The sequence below is a fragment of the Hemitrygon akajei genome, chromosome 6, assembly GCF_048418815.1.
Source record: "Hemitrygon akajei chromosome 6, sHemAka1.3, whole genome shotgun sequence".
Lineage (NCBI taxonomy): Eukaryota > Metazoa > Chordata > Chondrichthyes > Myliobatiformes > Dasyatidae > Hemitrygon > Hemitrygon akajei.
The window spans coordinates 155,142,798-155,159,205 of record NC_133129.1 but is presented as its reverse complement, the minus strand read 5'-3'; the positions used below and the strand labels follow the sequence as shown (position 1 = coordinate 155,159,205).

Here is a 16,408-nt window from a genome sequence, read left to right as displayed (position 1 = left end):
ACATCATATACCTACAGGAAAAATTGAAATAAAATTGAAAGAGTACAGAGCAAATTTACGAGGATGTTGCTGGGACTTGAGGACCCGAGTTATAGGGGAAGGTTGAACAGGTTAGGACTTTATTCCTAGAACTTTGAAGATTGAGGGGAGATTTGAAAGGGGTATACAAAATTATGAGGGTAAAGACAAGCAGGTTTTTTCCACTGAGACAAAATGCTGGTGGAACACAGCAGGCCAGGCAGCATCTATAAGGAGAAGCACTGTCAACGTTTTGAGCCTGACGAAGGGTCTTGGCCCGAAATGTCGACAGCACTTCTCCTTATAGACGCTGCCTGGCCTGCTGTGTTCCACCAGCATTTTGTGTGTGTCGTTTGAATTTCCAGCATCTGCAGATTTCCTCGTGTTTTTTCCACTGAGGTTGGGCGAAACTGGAACCAGAGGCCTTGGGCTGAGAGAGAAATGTGAAATGTTTTAGGGGAACATGTGGCAAACCACCTTCACTCAGAGCGTGGGATGAGCTGCCAGCACTGGTGGTGCATGCCAGGCTTGTTTTCAACATTTAAGAGAAATTTGGATAGGTATATGAATGGGAAGGGTATTCAGGGATATTGCCAGGGTGCAGGTCGATGGAACTAGTCAGATTAATGGTTTGGCATGAACTAGATGGGCCAAAGGGCCTGTTTCTGTGCTGTAGCATTCTATGACTCTCTCAAACAATATGTATACAATTTTCACATTTGAGGACTTGTAAACAATGGTATAATTCTCTTTACAAGGCATAGATATGGAGACTCCAGAAACGAAAGGGAATCGAATTATGCAGTGAACCAATGATAAGAGGCTGGAGTACAAGTTCTAAAACCATGCAAGAGTTTATTAGTAACTGTAGCCAACATCTTAAGCAAAACAAAACACTATGTGTTTTATTTCCAAGCACAACGTTGATCCCGTGAGAGATCACGAGCAACAGTACAGATCAACCTCGCCTGCATAATTTTCACTCATCCAAAAAGATGCTCAATATTTGTGGCAGCTTTTATAATGTACAAGTATTAAATACAAGGAATTACAAAGACAAATGTTCAAGAGTTTGCTCCCTTACTGTGCTCTCCAAATGCACAAGCTGTGGTTTGACTCTGCTGTAGAGAAAAAGGTCATCCTTAATAACACCTTGGTATGGAGTAGGTAGTAGAATTCTATCTGTCAAAACAGAAGGAAAAGTGTCTTAAATATATTAAAATGAGCAAATGACTAGAAATTTAGAATCTCCACCCCCTTGGCCTGTTGAACAAACCAATTTTATATGCTGGCATATTTGTTGCAAATAACCAAGACTCAATGTTTTAATTTTGAAACAAATCTGTTGCAGTAACATTGAAGAATGAAGCAAATTTGTGGTCTTACTTAACATTATGTTTTCCTACTAAGCATTCTAGATTAGGTTCACGCAAGGGATTTAAACTGGTGTCAATAGTAATAAATACAGCATTTCCCAAACTTCAACTGCAGCCAAGTCATTTGTAGGTCCTCTCACTATACAAAAAGAAATTAAGGCACAATGGATAGTAACACTTATCATGGGAGATTCTTGCTCAGTGTAGTTGAGAAGGTGGAAATAGAAGATTTGTTTTGTCAGCCTTGAGGGAGAGTTTGTTTGCTGTAAGATGAATGCCAAAAGCAGTGTGCAGCATCTGTCAACTCGCAGAAAGCATTTTGCTATCAGCGTGAGCATTTGTATGAAACGTTTACCTGTATGTGACCAATGAAACACATTATAATGTGAAGCAGCAATCCTTACTTGGCTCAAGTGCAACCTTGACAGCTAATAGAGAGAACAGCAAAGCCTACAGTCACCTTTGGCAATCTTTGAAGGTATCAGTACATCAAGCTTTATTGTTATCAAGTATTATCTTCATGAAACAAAACTGTGGACTGAGCTGCTTTAATCTTTAGCATCTTTGGAAGGACCATCATTCAAATGAAAAAAGCAAGATCGTTAGCCTACAGTTCATGTAGACCAATCAGATGTCAGTATGCTTAACCGGTTGGTGAATATCACATGAATTCTGTCAAACCGCATGTTAGGGGATGTGGTCTCTGAGCAAGTAAAGGACTAGGCTCACTGTAGGGGAAGGTTCTTGCATGGCTTTACCAAGTAAACAAAGTCCACAAATGCTGAACATTACTCAGAAAGAACTATCTTTTCCATTGCTAAATGGGAATAACTTCGAGAATGTAATATCAACACTGTAGACAGGCTAGGAAGCAGAATGTATCCCTTTCTTATACTGATGAATGGATATGTAAGTATTAGGAAGAATCTGTTTCCATCACAAACACTATTTCGCAGCAATTCCTTCTGTAACCCTGTGTCCCTGATCAGAAAGATAAACTGCTTGCTGGAGGAACTCAGCAGGTCACAGACAGCATATGAAACCTGGGAAATGGATTGTTGGCATTTCGAATTAAGACCCTTCATCTGAAATGAAAGACGGAGGGAGATAATTAGCATGAGGAGGTGAGGGTAGGGGTAGGGCAAGAGCTTTTTAACCTTTCCTACTCCACTGGCCTAGACGTTTGCATAAAATTGGCATGTAACCTAAAACTTCAGCAAACTTCAATAGATGCATAGTGGATAGTATCCAAGCTGGTTGCATTGCAGCCTGATATGGGAACACCAATGTCCAAGAACGAAAAAGCCTACAAAAAGTAGTGGATACAGCCCAGTCCACCACAGAAATAGCCCTCCCCACCACAGAGCACATTTACATGGAGTGCTGCCACAAGAAAGCAGCATCCATAATCAAGACTCATACCACCCAGGCCATGCTCTCTTCTCGCTGCTGCCACTGGGAAGGAGGTACAAGAGCCTTAGATTCCACACTACCAGCTTTAGGAACAGCTGTTACCCTACAACCATCAGGCTCCTGAACCAGTGTCAAAACTTCACTCACCTCTACGCTAAGCCGATTCCACATACTACAGGCTCACTTTCAAGGACTCTATGTCACATGTTCTCAATATCATTAATTTTTTTATTTACTCAATTTGTCTTCTTTTGCACATTAGTATGTATCAGTTTTTGTTTCTATATTGTTTTTATAAATGTTTATCGTATTTCTTTGTTTTCCCGTAAATGCTTGCAAGAAAATGAAACTCAGGGAAGTATATGGTAACGTACATTTATGGTATGTTGATAATAAATTTACTTTGACTTTGAGTTTCATAAATCTTAATTGTCTCCACTTATCATCTTCCAGCCCCTGTTGTAATTTCCACCCTTCATTATCCCAGCTGATCGACCACTCCTCACAGGGATCCCCCTACGACTTGCCAGCTCTTGCCCAATCCTACCGACTCACTTCATTACACTGGCTACCTCCCCTCTACACTTTCAATCCAGACGAATGATTCTAAACAGAAACACCAACCGTCCCTTTCCCTTGACACTGCTTAACCTGCCAAGTTGCTCCAGCAGCTCATTTTTCTGTTCCAAGGTGCAGTATCTGCAGTCTCTTGTGCCTCCTGTAACTTTGATGCCATACTTCACCTTGATATGTTCCAAACTTTTCCAATCTTTATAGGTATAACTGCAGTGTCAACCAACTTTGGGCAACATGAATACTTCAGCACACTACAGAATCAATACAAACGAACATTCCAAATTTCTATGTGAAGAAACTATTCTTTACATGACAAAAGGTCAATGATGAAGCCGCTGAAGACATTTAGTCCAAGGATGCTAGCCTGAGACCACAAGGAATACTAGCAGTAATATCCTGGATCAGCCAAGTGACAATCACGATCATTTTCATTGGTGTTGGAAGGTAGGTGATTCAAGGATTACAATGGTCCTTTGATGCTAATTCACTGAATAGTCGCACACACAGCTACTCTCACTCCTTTTCTACAGTTTCATTTTTATGTTCATTTGGATGAACATTAAAGCTAAACTCTAGAAAAGGAGTCAAGAGTAACTGTGGTTCTTGTATGAAGAACATTTGATGGCTCTGGGAGTGTACTCACTGGAGTTTAGAAGAATACTTGGGGATCTCATTGAAAGGGCTGGAGTTGATGTTGGGAGTATTTTTCCTACAGTGGAGAAGTCTAGGACCAGCCTCAAAATAGAAGCATGACTCTCTGGAACACAGATGAGGAGGAATTTCTTTAGTTAAAGGGTGGCGAATCTGTGGAATACCCACAGATGGTGTGGAGACCGGGTCATTGGGTATATTTAAAGTTGAGGTTGAAAGACTCTTAATTAGTAAGGGTGTCAAAGGTTACGGGGAGAAGGCAGGAGAATGGGGTTAACAAGGATAATAATTTAACTATGATGAAATGGTGGAACAGACTCAATTGGCTGAATGGCCTAATTCTGCTCCTATGTCTTATGGTCTTCATTTCTGGATCAGGAACTTAGTTTTTAATATTTCATTTACATCCATTTCAAGCTACACAGTAGTTTAAAAGTTATTTTTATGATAATGATATGCACATAAAATGTTAAGGAACAATGTCATATCCAGAGTACAACCCTGCCCAACTCAATGTCAAATCCAAATACTTTGCTGTTTAAATGAACAACTGCACAGTTTCAGCTTTTACCTACCTCCAGGATCACAGAGCACAGCAGACAATGAGGAAAAGAGAGATCCACAGCCATTAACCACCACTATCTAGAATAATGAAAAATTTATTGAATGCAACATTCTTGGATGTGGAGTATTTCATGTAAAAGTATTACATTTGAGGTGGGGACTGTGGAAAAGGATGCGGGGGAGGGAAGGGTTGGCATTACAAAAATATCTGATATTGAACTATACAAATCAGTCCTGATGCAGGGCCTCAGCCTGAAATATTGACTATCCCTTTGCCTTCACAAATTTAAACTGACCCACTGAGTTCCTACCGCAGTTTGTTTTTTTAATATGTGTCTCATGATTTTATCATTTTGATCCATAAATTCTCACTTTATCAACTTCATATTAGGTTTAGATTTACTCCTGCTTTCTCTTCCATTTTCACTGTATGTTGCAGGGATATTATCACTGTATGGGTAATTAGGGTGCTTGAGCTTGGCCTAGGAGAAACCATTATTACACCAGCCATCACAGTCAGAACCACAGCATTTTATACTTTTTTCTCCTGCAGTTCTTTATGAATAGATTAAGGACAAGTGGCAGCTGCTAAAACTCTTTCTGTAAACCCTAGACTGGAGAACATATTGCTTACATCTACCCAGGGACTGCCTTGGGATGTTCCTCCTGTCAGACATGCAACACAGAATTAAGGTTTCAGGACTACTGAGAAGTATTGTTTAAGGGTGAAGAGACAAAATTATATTCAGGCCTCAGTATTAAAAAGCAAAACAAAAACTGCAGGTACTAGAAAACTGAAGTAAGAACAAAACACGCCAAAGACTTTTGTGGAGAAAGGGTTGAAGTTTCAAGACAATAATATTTTCATTGAGCTTCATTCATGATCTTTTCTCCTCTATAGTTCTTGCTGGACATACTCAGTACAGTATAATCAGTGCAGTGGTTATAATCTCAGTACCAATCGTTTCAGGGTTACAGGCAATTATAAATTAAGTTCTACTTTTATACTATGACACGGGGTATATTGAACATTTGGTGCCTTTTCTATAATCAGGGGATTGCAGCAATTCATTCATCTACATCATGTTAAAATATACAACAAACAATACGACTTGTGAATAGCTAATACCCATAATCTACAAGAATTCCAATTTGTGTATTGCATGGCAACATGTGAATTGTCTTGTGTATCTCCAGTTTTGAGGGTGGGGTAATTAAATGGGATAATTGGGTGGTAGAAGTTCAAGACCATTGCACGTGGCAATTCATTTGATAATTTGGTGAAAGCAGACTTCTGATATCTCAGAGTAGTTCTGATGAGTAACTCAGCAAATGGATCCACAAAGAAAATCTCCAACACACTTTGCTATTGTTTATCTTGTCAACCAGTACCCTAACATTTTTTATTGTCTCAGTGAATACATAGCAGGACCATTATCAGCACTGTTAACAGCAAAATTTTAAAGCATCATAAAAATATACAACAAATAAACAGGCCCTTTTGTCTTATCTCATCTATGCCAACTGTGATGTCTGTCTACAGTAGTCCTATTAGTCCGCATGAGGCCCATTCTCCTCTAATCATTACCATCCAAATACCTGTCCAAGCTTTTTTTAAGAAAGGATGTGGTATTCAGCAGAGATAGGAGTCAAGACTGTAAAACGTGGCAAGGAATTTGAATCCATATAGTCAGAAGAATATGTGAGTTAAAAGAGGAAAATCTAAACAAGTAGCAGGGAGGATGCCTGAAAAATGGAATTTAGTTGCAATAGAGGACTAGTCCCATTTCTTATGGGCTGAGGGGGCTAATTGGCATAAAATGAATACTGCGAATGAGATGAAAACATGCTGTTTTGATGAAGTATCAGATGTGGAAATATAGATTCAGCTTAGGAATGACACAACAAGAAGGCTGCACACCACCTGGTTCAGACTGCAGCTTACACCGAAAATATTTGCCAAGATAAACACCACTCAGCATAATAATTTTACAGACGACACGTGCTAAACCCCACACTGTTAATGAACAAAATAGTTTTTTTTCTCTTTCTGAAATAGCTGTTCCAATTTCATCACCAACATACAGAGAGGAACCATTCCCATCCTCACTAATACTATTTAACAAAATTCAAAGTTAATATGCACAGATACTTCTTTTTAACTGGCTACCGCACTACTCACGTTGTCAGGCTTGAGATACACAGGAGCTTTACAGTGATGCGTCAAAAACTTTGCAATGTCCACTCGGAGACTGAGGTCGTAGATTCATGAAAAGACAAAATAAATAAATTGTCTTTTGTAAACTCCGTGACGTTGAAATTTTCACGAAAGCAAAACACAATAAAAAGCTGGGCAGTTATAAATAGAGCGTCACAGTTTTACCAATACTATTTTATATTTTTGTCTTTATCGAGCATATCAATCATAAGATTAACTTTCACTAAAAATAAAAATTGGGAGCCTTCATCAATACTGTAAAGATTTTGATGCAGTGGCAAGGAATGACTTGGATACGCAGTGTGCTACGTGGAGGGGACATGAGCTGGAGGTTTACACCTGCTTTTCTCATACAGAAGTCGGTGGATGTTGCACACTTGAGACGTTCTATGAAAAGAGCCCTGATCAATTCACGAGAGAAATACTGGAGACGGTACATCCCACTGCCACGCTGGACAGTGCAAGAATCAAGCTGGTGGCTTAATAGTGAATAGATAATTGCATTAGCCCTGTGCATCAATTCTCGTCAAGAATCATTTATCCAAATTACCTCATTTCTCACCTTTCAGTGTATGACCCTACAGGTTATGCCGTCAAATAATTTGCATTCACCATGTTTTCAAAGTTGAAAGTGAAAAGTAAATTTATTATCAAAGTACATATGTCACCATATACAACTCTAAGATTCAGTTCTTTGTGGGCAATCAAGTAAACATAAGAAACACAATAGAATCAATGAAAGACTGCACCCAACAACCAATGTGGGAAAAAAACCCAATAAACTGCAAATACAAAAAGAAGGAGAAGAAAAACAATAAATATTGAGAACATGAGGTGAAGAGTCCTTGAAGGTCAGTCCATAGGTTGTGGGAAATAGTTCAGTGATGGAGCAAGTGAAGTTATCCCCTCTGATTCAAAAGCCTGATGATTGAGGGGTAGTAACTGTTCCTGTAACCTCCTCCTGATGGCAGCAGCAAGAATGGAGGATGGATTGGATGGTGGGGTTCCACGATGATCAATGCTGCTTTCCTGCAACACTGCTCTGCATAGATGCGCTCAATGGTGGGAGAAGGGCTTTACCTGTGATGGGCTGGGCCATATCCACTACCTTTTGTATGTTTTTCCATACAAGGGCATTGGTGTTTTCACACCAGGGTGTGATGCAACCACTCAATACACTCTCCACCACACATCTATAGAAGTTTGTCAATGTTTTAGATGTCATGGTGAATCTTTGCAAACTTCTAAGAAATTAGAGGCAGGAAGTTACAGCAGGCTGTTACTCCCTGGTCAAATTATTTCCTGAATTGCCTTTATTCTTCTTTCAAATAACCTCTTTCTATTCCCCCCCTTTTGACCTTACTACTATACAAGCACATTTTTCCCATTTAGGAATCCAATGCAGGAATCTCACAAGGGAATATCACTGTTACAGATGTAATTCAGTAAGAAGAAGATCTGGCAGTATCTCTGGTCGGATGGTGGTTTATAGCGTAACAAGTCACTACGTTGACAACACAAGACCTAAGCTGGTAGAGCTTCGCTTTATTTTTGCCAAGCAACGAGTGGAGAATGGACAAGAGAGAAAAAGTATCAGTGCATAAATAGAAATAAAATGCTTCCTGGTGTTATAACTACACAACAGTATTGATAGTATATGCAAAAGATGTTCTCGAGGTAATGTAAACCACACTATTTCTGAGGACCACTCACACTAATGTGGAGAACCTAAACTTCCTTTGAGACCCCTTTCATTGCCATTCTGACTGTCTTGCTAACATTGATCTCCTCGGTGATGATGTAATAACTTTCTGTTGTTCTCAGCTGCATTTGTTTTAGACTTTTGAGCAGTTCAATGCAATAGAGGAATGGCTCTAAGGAAAAGCACCAAACTCACTTTGTTAAAGCATCTAATTCCATTTAGATGCTTTTGGTGTTTTAAAAGCTCTAATTTTGAAATAGTTTATTTTTACATTTTTAGAAGTATCATTTTTTAAATGGTGTAATGTCAAATAAAAGTTTTTTTAAAAACTGGGGACAAAGTGTATTTGACCCTTATGTGGGCTGGCTTTTACTTTTAGCAGAATGTATAGGGCCTTTCTAGCCAGGAGCCAGCTTTGGAGACCTGGACGTCACTGTTAACACAGCAGGCAGAACAGATATGAGCACTGGCAGCTTGCTCCTTCCTGACACAAGCAGAACTATACTGAATTCTCTTGCAGACAGAATTGAGCCTATGGACTAAATGCCGTGCATCACAAATTTTATGTCCCTGAAAATATTTCTGCTAAATTACTAAACTGAAACATACTGTAATTATCTCCAACAACAGGCACTGAAATATCAACCCAGAGTATGTCGTCAATTCCTACATTTCAGCTTGAATCCACCGACTCAGTATTGACTCAGTATGTGTTTGTGGTAGCTAATTCATGTCTATGTAATCCAAAACCAATAAACAGCATATTAAAAATCACAAAGTACTTACAAATCTTGTCCTTTCCAGTCTGAATATTCCAAGAGTGGCAGATCTATCTGAATTATGTCAGTCTGCATTAACTGCAAAAAAGAGCAATTTGCAATTCTATTCAGCATGCTTAACAGGAGGTACTCATTCAATAACTATAAATCTACAAGTCAGCAATGAAAACAGTTTGAAATCTGTTATCTGTTTATTTGTGCATTTAGCAGTTTTATATGAAAGATTCTATAGATGAAAGAGAAATGCAATCATAAATCTAAAGAAATCAAATACTGGAACATTCTGGAATACTCAATAAGCTTACTAAGTGCCTTGAAAGTAATAAACATGAAATGCATTTGGAGCTGAACTGCTTTAAATATTAGCATAGGAAAATGTTGAATTCAGTAGATTCAATTTAGGAGGGACACATAAACCTTTGGTCAAAGCGATGGATTTGAAAGGAAGTGGGAGATTTGGTCAAGCAAAGACCTTAAGAGGGGAATTTCAATAAAAAAAAGAAAATCCAGATAACGCTGGAATTTGCTGCATGCGGTGAAGTGATGAATTCACTAAGTCGTCCTCAATCCCAAAGGATACGACAAATCCTCTTCATCCAATAATCTGAACTTTGTTACGCTTTCCCAGCTTACCCTTCCAAAACATCATTCTTTTGACAACTAACAATGGATTCCAACTTCTACATTTTAATCAAACGTGGCTGCAATTTAACTAACCACCAAATCAGTCCGTAGCTTTGTATCCTACAATTCTTGCATTCCACAGCAGTTATATTAACAATTATATTAAAGATTAGCTTTATTTGTCAGAATCAGAATCAGGTTTAATATCACTAGCATATGTCGTAAAATTTGGTGTCTTTGTGGTTTCGGTATAATGCAATACATAATAATTAAAAAGCATGAATTAATACTTACATATTAAATAGTTAAATATGTAGTATTTATTAAATTAAAAAGCAGTGTAAAAGTAGTGTTCATGGGTTCAATGTCCATTCAGAAATCAGATGGCAGAGGGGAGGAAGCTGTTCCTGAAGCACTGAGTGTGTGCCTTCAGGCTTCTTCTGTACATCCTTCCTGATGCTAGCAATTAGAACAAGGCATGTCCTGGGTGATGGGGGTCCTTAATGATGGATTTCCCCTTTTTGAAGCATCACATCTTGAAGATGTCCAGGACATTACAGAGGCTAGTGCCCATTATGGAGCTGACTAAGTTGCAACTCTCTGCAGTTTATTTCAATCCTGTGCAGTAGCCACCACACCCACCCCTCCCCATACCAGGCAGTGATACAGCCAGTTAGAATATTCTCCATGGTATATCTGTAGAAATTTGCGAGTGTCTTCAGTGACATACCAAATCTGAAATGCAGCCACTGCTGTGCCTTCTTTGTAGCCGCATCGACATGCTGGGCCTCAGAGATATTGACACCCAGGAACTGAAACTGCTCACTCTCTCCACTTCTGATCCCTCAGTGAGGACTGGTGTGTGTTCCCTTGTCTTACTTTTTCTGAAGTCCATAATCAGTTCTTTGGTCTTACTGACGTTGAGTGTAAGGTTGTTGCTGCGACACCACAACTAGCTGATATATCTCAAACTTGTACACCCTCTCATCACTATCTGAAACTTTGCCAATAATAGCTGTGTCATCAGCAAACTTATAGATGGCATTTGAGCTGTGCCTAGCCACACAGTCATGGGGGGTAGGGAGAGTAGAGCAGTGAGCTAAGCACACACCCCTGACGTACACCAGTGTTGATTGTCAGCAAGGCGGAGATGTTACTTCCAATCCACACAGATTGTGATCTTCTGGTTAAGAAGCCAAGGATCCAGTTACAGAGGGAAGTACAGAGCCCAAACTTTGGAGCTTTACGATCAGAACTGTAGGGATGATTGTATTAAATGCTGAGCTGTAGTCAATAAACAGCATCCTGACAAAGGTATATGTACTCTCCAGGTAATCCAAGGCCGCGTGAAGAGCAAATCAGATTGCATCTGCTGTGGATCTATTGTAGCGATAGGTAAATTGGCAGTGGGTCCAGGTCTTTGCTGAAACAGGAGTTAATTCTAGCCATGACCAACCTCTCAAAGCACTTCATCACCATATATGTGAGTGCTATTGGATGAAAGTCATTAAGGCAGCTCACCCTGCTCTTCTTGGGCATTGGTATAATTTTAACACTTAAGAAGCAAGTGGGAACTTCAACTGTAGCAATGAGAGATTCAAAATGATGGCTCCGGGTAAGAAGCTGTTTCTGAAATGTTGACTGTCTTCTGGTTCCTGTATCTCCTTCTTGATGGTAGCAAGGAGAAGAAGACAGGTTCTGGCTGATGGGGATCCTTAGCGTTGGATGCCACCTTGGTGAGGTATTTCCTTTTGAAGGTGTCCTTAATGCTAGTGCCCATGATGGTGCTGGCTGAGTTTACAACTTTCTGTTGCTTTTTCCGATCCTGTGAAATTCTCTTCTATATCAGACAGTGATGCAACCAGTTAGAATCCTCTCCACAGTACATCTGTAGAAATTTGCGGAAGTCTTTAGTGACAAACCTAGTCTCCCAAACTCCTAATAAAATATCGTCACTGTCAAGCCTTCTTTGTAATTGCATAAATACGTTGGGTCCAACTGCTCACTCTATCCACTGCTGATCCATCAATAAGGACTGATGTGTGTTCCCCGACTTCCCCTTCCTGAAGTCCACAATTAATTCTTTGGTCTAACTGACGGTGAATGTGGCATCACTCAACCAGCTGATCTATCTGATACGCCTGCTCATCACCATATGAAATTCTGCCAACAATGGTTGTGTCAGCGACCAATTTATAGATGGTGCTTGAGCCACAGAGTCATGAGTGTTAAAAGAGAAGGGCAGTGGGCTAAGCATGTCCTTGAGGTACAGCAGCATTGATTACCAGCAAGGAAGAGATATTACTCCCCTTCCGCACAGATTGTGGTCTCCTGAGACGAAGTCAAGGATCTAGTTACAAAGGCCCAGGGTTTGGAGCTTGTTGATTAGTTCAGAGGGTACGGTTGTGTTGAATGCTGAGCAGTCACCAATAAACAGCAGCCTGACGTAGGTATTGTTATTGGCCGAGTGATCCAAGACCGAGCAGAGAGCCAGTGAGATTGCAGCCACTGTAGACCAATTTGGGATGGTAAGCAAATTGCAATGTATCCAGGTAATGCTTAGGCAGGAGTTGATTCTGGCCATGACTAACCTCTCAAAGCACTTCATCACAGTAGATGTGATCACAAGTACATTGAAACTTACAGTAGAATATGTCATTTGCGCTAACAACCAACACAGTCTGAGGATGAGCTGGGCACAGCCCACCAATGTTGGCATGCTTTTGGCACCAACGTAGCATCGCCACAACTTATTATCCCTAACACATATGTCTTCGGAACGTGGGATGAAACTGGAGCACCGGGACGAAACCAAGCAGTCATCAGAAGACATACAAACTCCTTATAGGTAGCAGCAGGAATTGAACCCCAATCGCAGGCACTATAATGAGTTACCTTAATTGCTACACTGCCGTGCTGTCACTTCGGTACACAGTTTGCTTTCCAAACTGCTGTTAATTATAGCAAAGGTTAACATACATATAAAATCAAATGTATAACATTAAGCTGAAGACTGGATTATTAATCATCCTTTAATCCAATTATATCATCCTTTAAGTCTGAGTTTGATTACCCAAGTAACTACCAGCAACATAACCGGTTCTGCAAAACTTTACAGAATCAATCTGGAATACTACAACTAAATGCACTGGGAAAGATGTTTTTGAATCAACGAGGCCGAACAGCAGCAGATTGGGAATGGAATTAAACTACAGTTTCTATTTCTTTGTCAAATCCAGTCCCTTTCCTCAGTTGCATTAAATACAAGTCAAATAGTTTTCTGAAGACGAGCTGATAATACTGTCCATGCTGGCAGCATATTTTGGCAATAAAACTGATCTGAACACAACGCAAGTCAACTGCTTGCCTGAGAACAGTGTATCTGGTTGGGAGGAAAAGAACCGAATAGTGACTTGAGCAAGTAACCATTCTTTAAGCTAAAACCAAGTCAGCTACTGATTACAAAAAGCAGTAACTCTGAGCCCAATAATGTCCCCTAGTGGTATTACACATAGTGTCAGCAGTGGAAACCCCGCCTTTCCCTCTTTATTCCTCCCCTACCCACTCTCTCATCAAGAGGCAGTGGGGCTAATTACATCAAACCAGTGCAGTTTTCAAACCAATCAGCTCATAGCATCCATCATGTGACATTCTGATTTCCAGAGAGAAGAGTGCAAACGAGCTCACTCCTCCTGTTGAGTCTACGTTTGATCTTCAGTTTACAGAAAATAAAAAAGGCAGCTCGTCTACAATATACAAGACATTCAAGAATCTATCATGTATGTGTCCAAATACAGGCTGAACACTCCTTATCTGAAATACCTGGGCCAGAAGTGATTCAGATTTTGGATTTTGGAAGATATAATGAGATTGGGATTGTCATCATTTCCAATGGAATTTATGTGCTACCCATTAAGCACTCCTTTTCTTACATTTGTTCATCACACATATGTACTTAACAGTAAAAATTATTACATACTATTAAGATAATGAAAATATAATGTGTGCAGGGTAACAAAAGCAGCTCAGCAGCATCGGGAGAATGTCTGAATCAGCTGTTGAACAACAGCAGGCTTTCAGTCTCCTTCTGCGATGCCATGTTTTGATTAGAAGGTTACAGTACACTGTATTTGTATTTTACTATTTTTTAGGTTTTATGTGAGGTATAAAAACAATCAGCATTGTAGACTTGCTCTGGTGCTAGATTTTCATCAGCAATGATCTTTGCAAACTAATCAACGAATTTCTCTTTGTTTCATGATCAGCAGATGTTTTATCTTTAAAATATTTTAACTCTTTAAAAATTTCATGCCATGCATTGTCTTAAATTTCTGCAACTGACTTGCTGAATTTTCATGATTACTTTCAAGTTTCATTTCACCATGATAGATATTTGCTAGTTTTGGTGTACCATTAAGCAGCACATGCTCACTTTGACAGTGACGAATCCACTCTTTCAACACACAATCGAGATCTTTATTTTTTGCTTTATGTGTGTTTTTCTATTTTTCATTAACTCACTTCTCAGGACTGTCTGAGAAGATCTGTGCATCGCCTGGTAACCATCCCAGTGCCTTGTGGAATTTCCCAATTGTGACATCACGCCAGCACTCCAACAAATTTATGATTTTGGAGATTTTCAGATTTTGGAATTTCAGATAAGGGGTGCTCAACCTGTACTCCGAATTGCTTTAAAGCTTTATGTTCTTGTCACTATTTTAACAAGGCAAACACAAAAGAAAATCTGCATGCCTTGAGGTCCCATTAACAGCAAATTGACAAATTACCCATCGATGACATGTTTGAAGGTCTTATTCAAATGTGGTATCGTCCATGTAGTGAGATCACATTCTGTAATGTATTTCTTTTGTGAACTGGCATTTCCATTTTAAATAAGAATTGTGCATCACAGTTGGATGAATTGCACTGTGACATTCAAAAAATAATTTGAAAGGTTCCTGTGAAAAAAGTCACTTGGTATCTCCAAACATTTGTACCATCACTATTAATTCCAAATTTCCTCCCTTTAATGAGATTTCTATTTCCGATTTCTGTTCTTCAGAAATACCGATGAATAAATCAAATAAAACGTTCATAACGGATTACTACTAAAGCTTAGTAAAGTTTTGGGTCTGTCTCACTGTGATGAAACTCCCACAAATCAGCATCTTATAATCACAAATGACATCCGATTGAATAGTTGGAAACTTATTTTCCTTCAACAAAGACACTTTTATAAAATTCAATCTGTACAATTTTGAAATGATAGAATATGGTCCTAATGTGGGCAAACAGGATTATTATAGATGGGGAAAAGATGAATGGTGGGCTGAGGGGCCCATTTCTTAAAGCTATGGGCTACTGTAAAACTATGAATATGATTCTTATTTCTTAAATTTATAGTCACGTAATGATATGGAGAAATTGCTGGTTTGTAAAATACTCCAGTAATTTCCTAGCAGTCTACAAGCCACAGACTGTGACCAAAACTGACTTGGAAAAAAAATCCAAAATTTATTATTTTTTATACCAGAGATACAGCAAAGTAACAGGCATTCCAGCCCAACGAGCCCGTATAACTCAATTACACCTATTCTGACCAATTAACTTACTAACCTGTACGTCTGTGGGAGGAAACCAGAGCACCTGGAGGAAACCCACACTGTCACGGGGAGTATGTACGAAGTGGTTAGACAGCGAAGTAACTGAACCCAGACTGCTGGTGCAGTAATAGTGTTATACGAACCGTTACACAACTGTGCCACCTTGTTATTTATCAAAAGTGAGAAGCATTCTTATCTGCAGTATAAAATTTGGAGTCTTGTGCAAGATGTTATTAATACTGGAAATGAGACTGAAGTCATGATCATGAAGGATGTAATACTTCAAAATAACTTTAACAAGGCTAAAGTACAAATGGACATACCCTTTTGGAAAGAAGGTCAAAGCACAGCTTGTTTTCACTGGGTCCTAGATTAATAATACCCTGGAAAGATGAAAGCAAAATGAATATAATAAAACTCATCTAAACAAAACAGATCTAGTTCCAAACATACTTTAGAAAATTCCACAGTAACGTTAGTGCTAGATGACTCCAATTTTAGTTTACAAGTCAATCACAACTTAAGGCATATAGAATACCATATGGATTTTTACTGCCTATGATATGGAATATTAGCATTTACAATTTTACATGTAACAAACTTTATTTAAAACAATCATGGATATCTCTAGAAATGAGATCAACATCTTACTGAAACAAGGAGTCTTCTGCTGAGCTACAGGCAGAGAAAGGAGAAAATACTTTTTGAGTATCAGACATGCTATAAATATTGATCACACTTTGATCAGAAAATCTGCAGATGCTGGAAATCTAAGTAACACACACAAACTGCTGGAGGAACTCAGCAGGCCAGGCAGCCTCTATGGCAGGGGTTCCCAACCTGGTGTCCACAGACTCCTCTGTTAATGGCAGGAGCCCATGGCA

The 16,408-nt window shown here is 39.3% G+C and overlaps 1 protein-coding gene across 1 annotated transcript in view; it reads right to left on the bottom strand.

Moving 5' to 3' along the window:
* The window catches only part of accs (1-aminocyclopropane-1-carboxylate synthase homolog (Arabidopsis)(non-functional)), a 64,031-nt gene that overhangs the window by 29,594 nt on the left and 18,029 nt on the right, over positions 1-16,408 (bottom strand). Inside the window, exons 4-8 of the mRNA XM_073049629.1 lie at positions 15,848-15,907; positions 9,305-9,375; positions 6,781-6,850; positions 4,610-4,676; positions 1,103-1,200 (exon numbers count right to left, since the gene is read on the bottom strand). Of these exons, the coding sequence (XP_072905730.1) occupies positions 1,103-1,200; positions 4,610-4,676; positions 6,781-6,850; positions 9,305-9,375; positions 15,848-15,907 (366 nt within the window). The remainder of the gene's footprint in view (positions 1-1,102; positions 1,201-4,609; positions 4,677-6,780; positions 6,851-9,304; positions 9,376-15,847; positions 15,908-16,408) is intronic.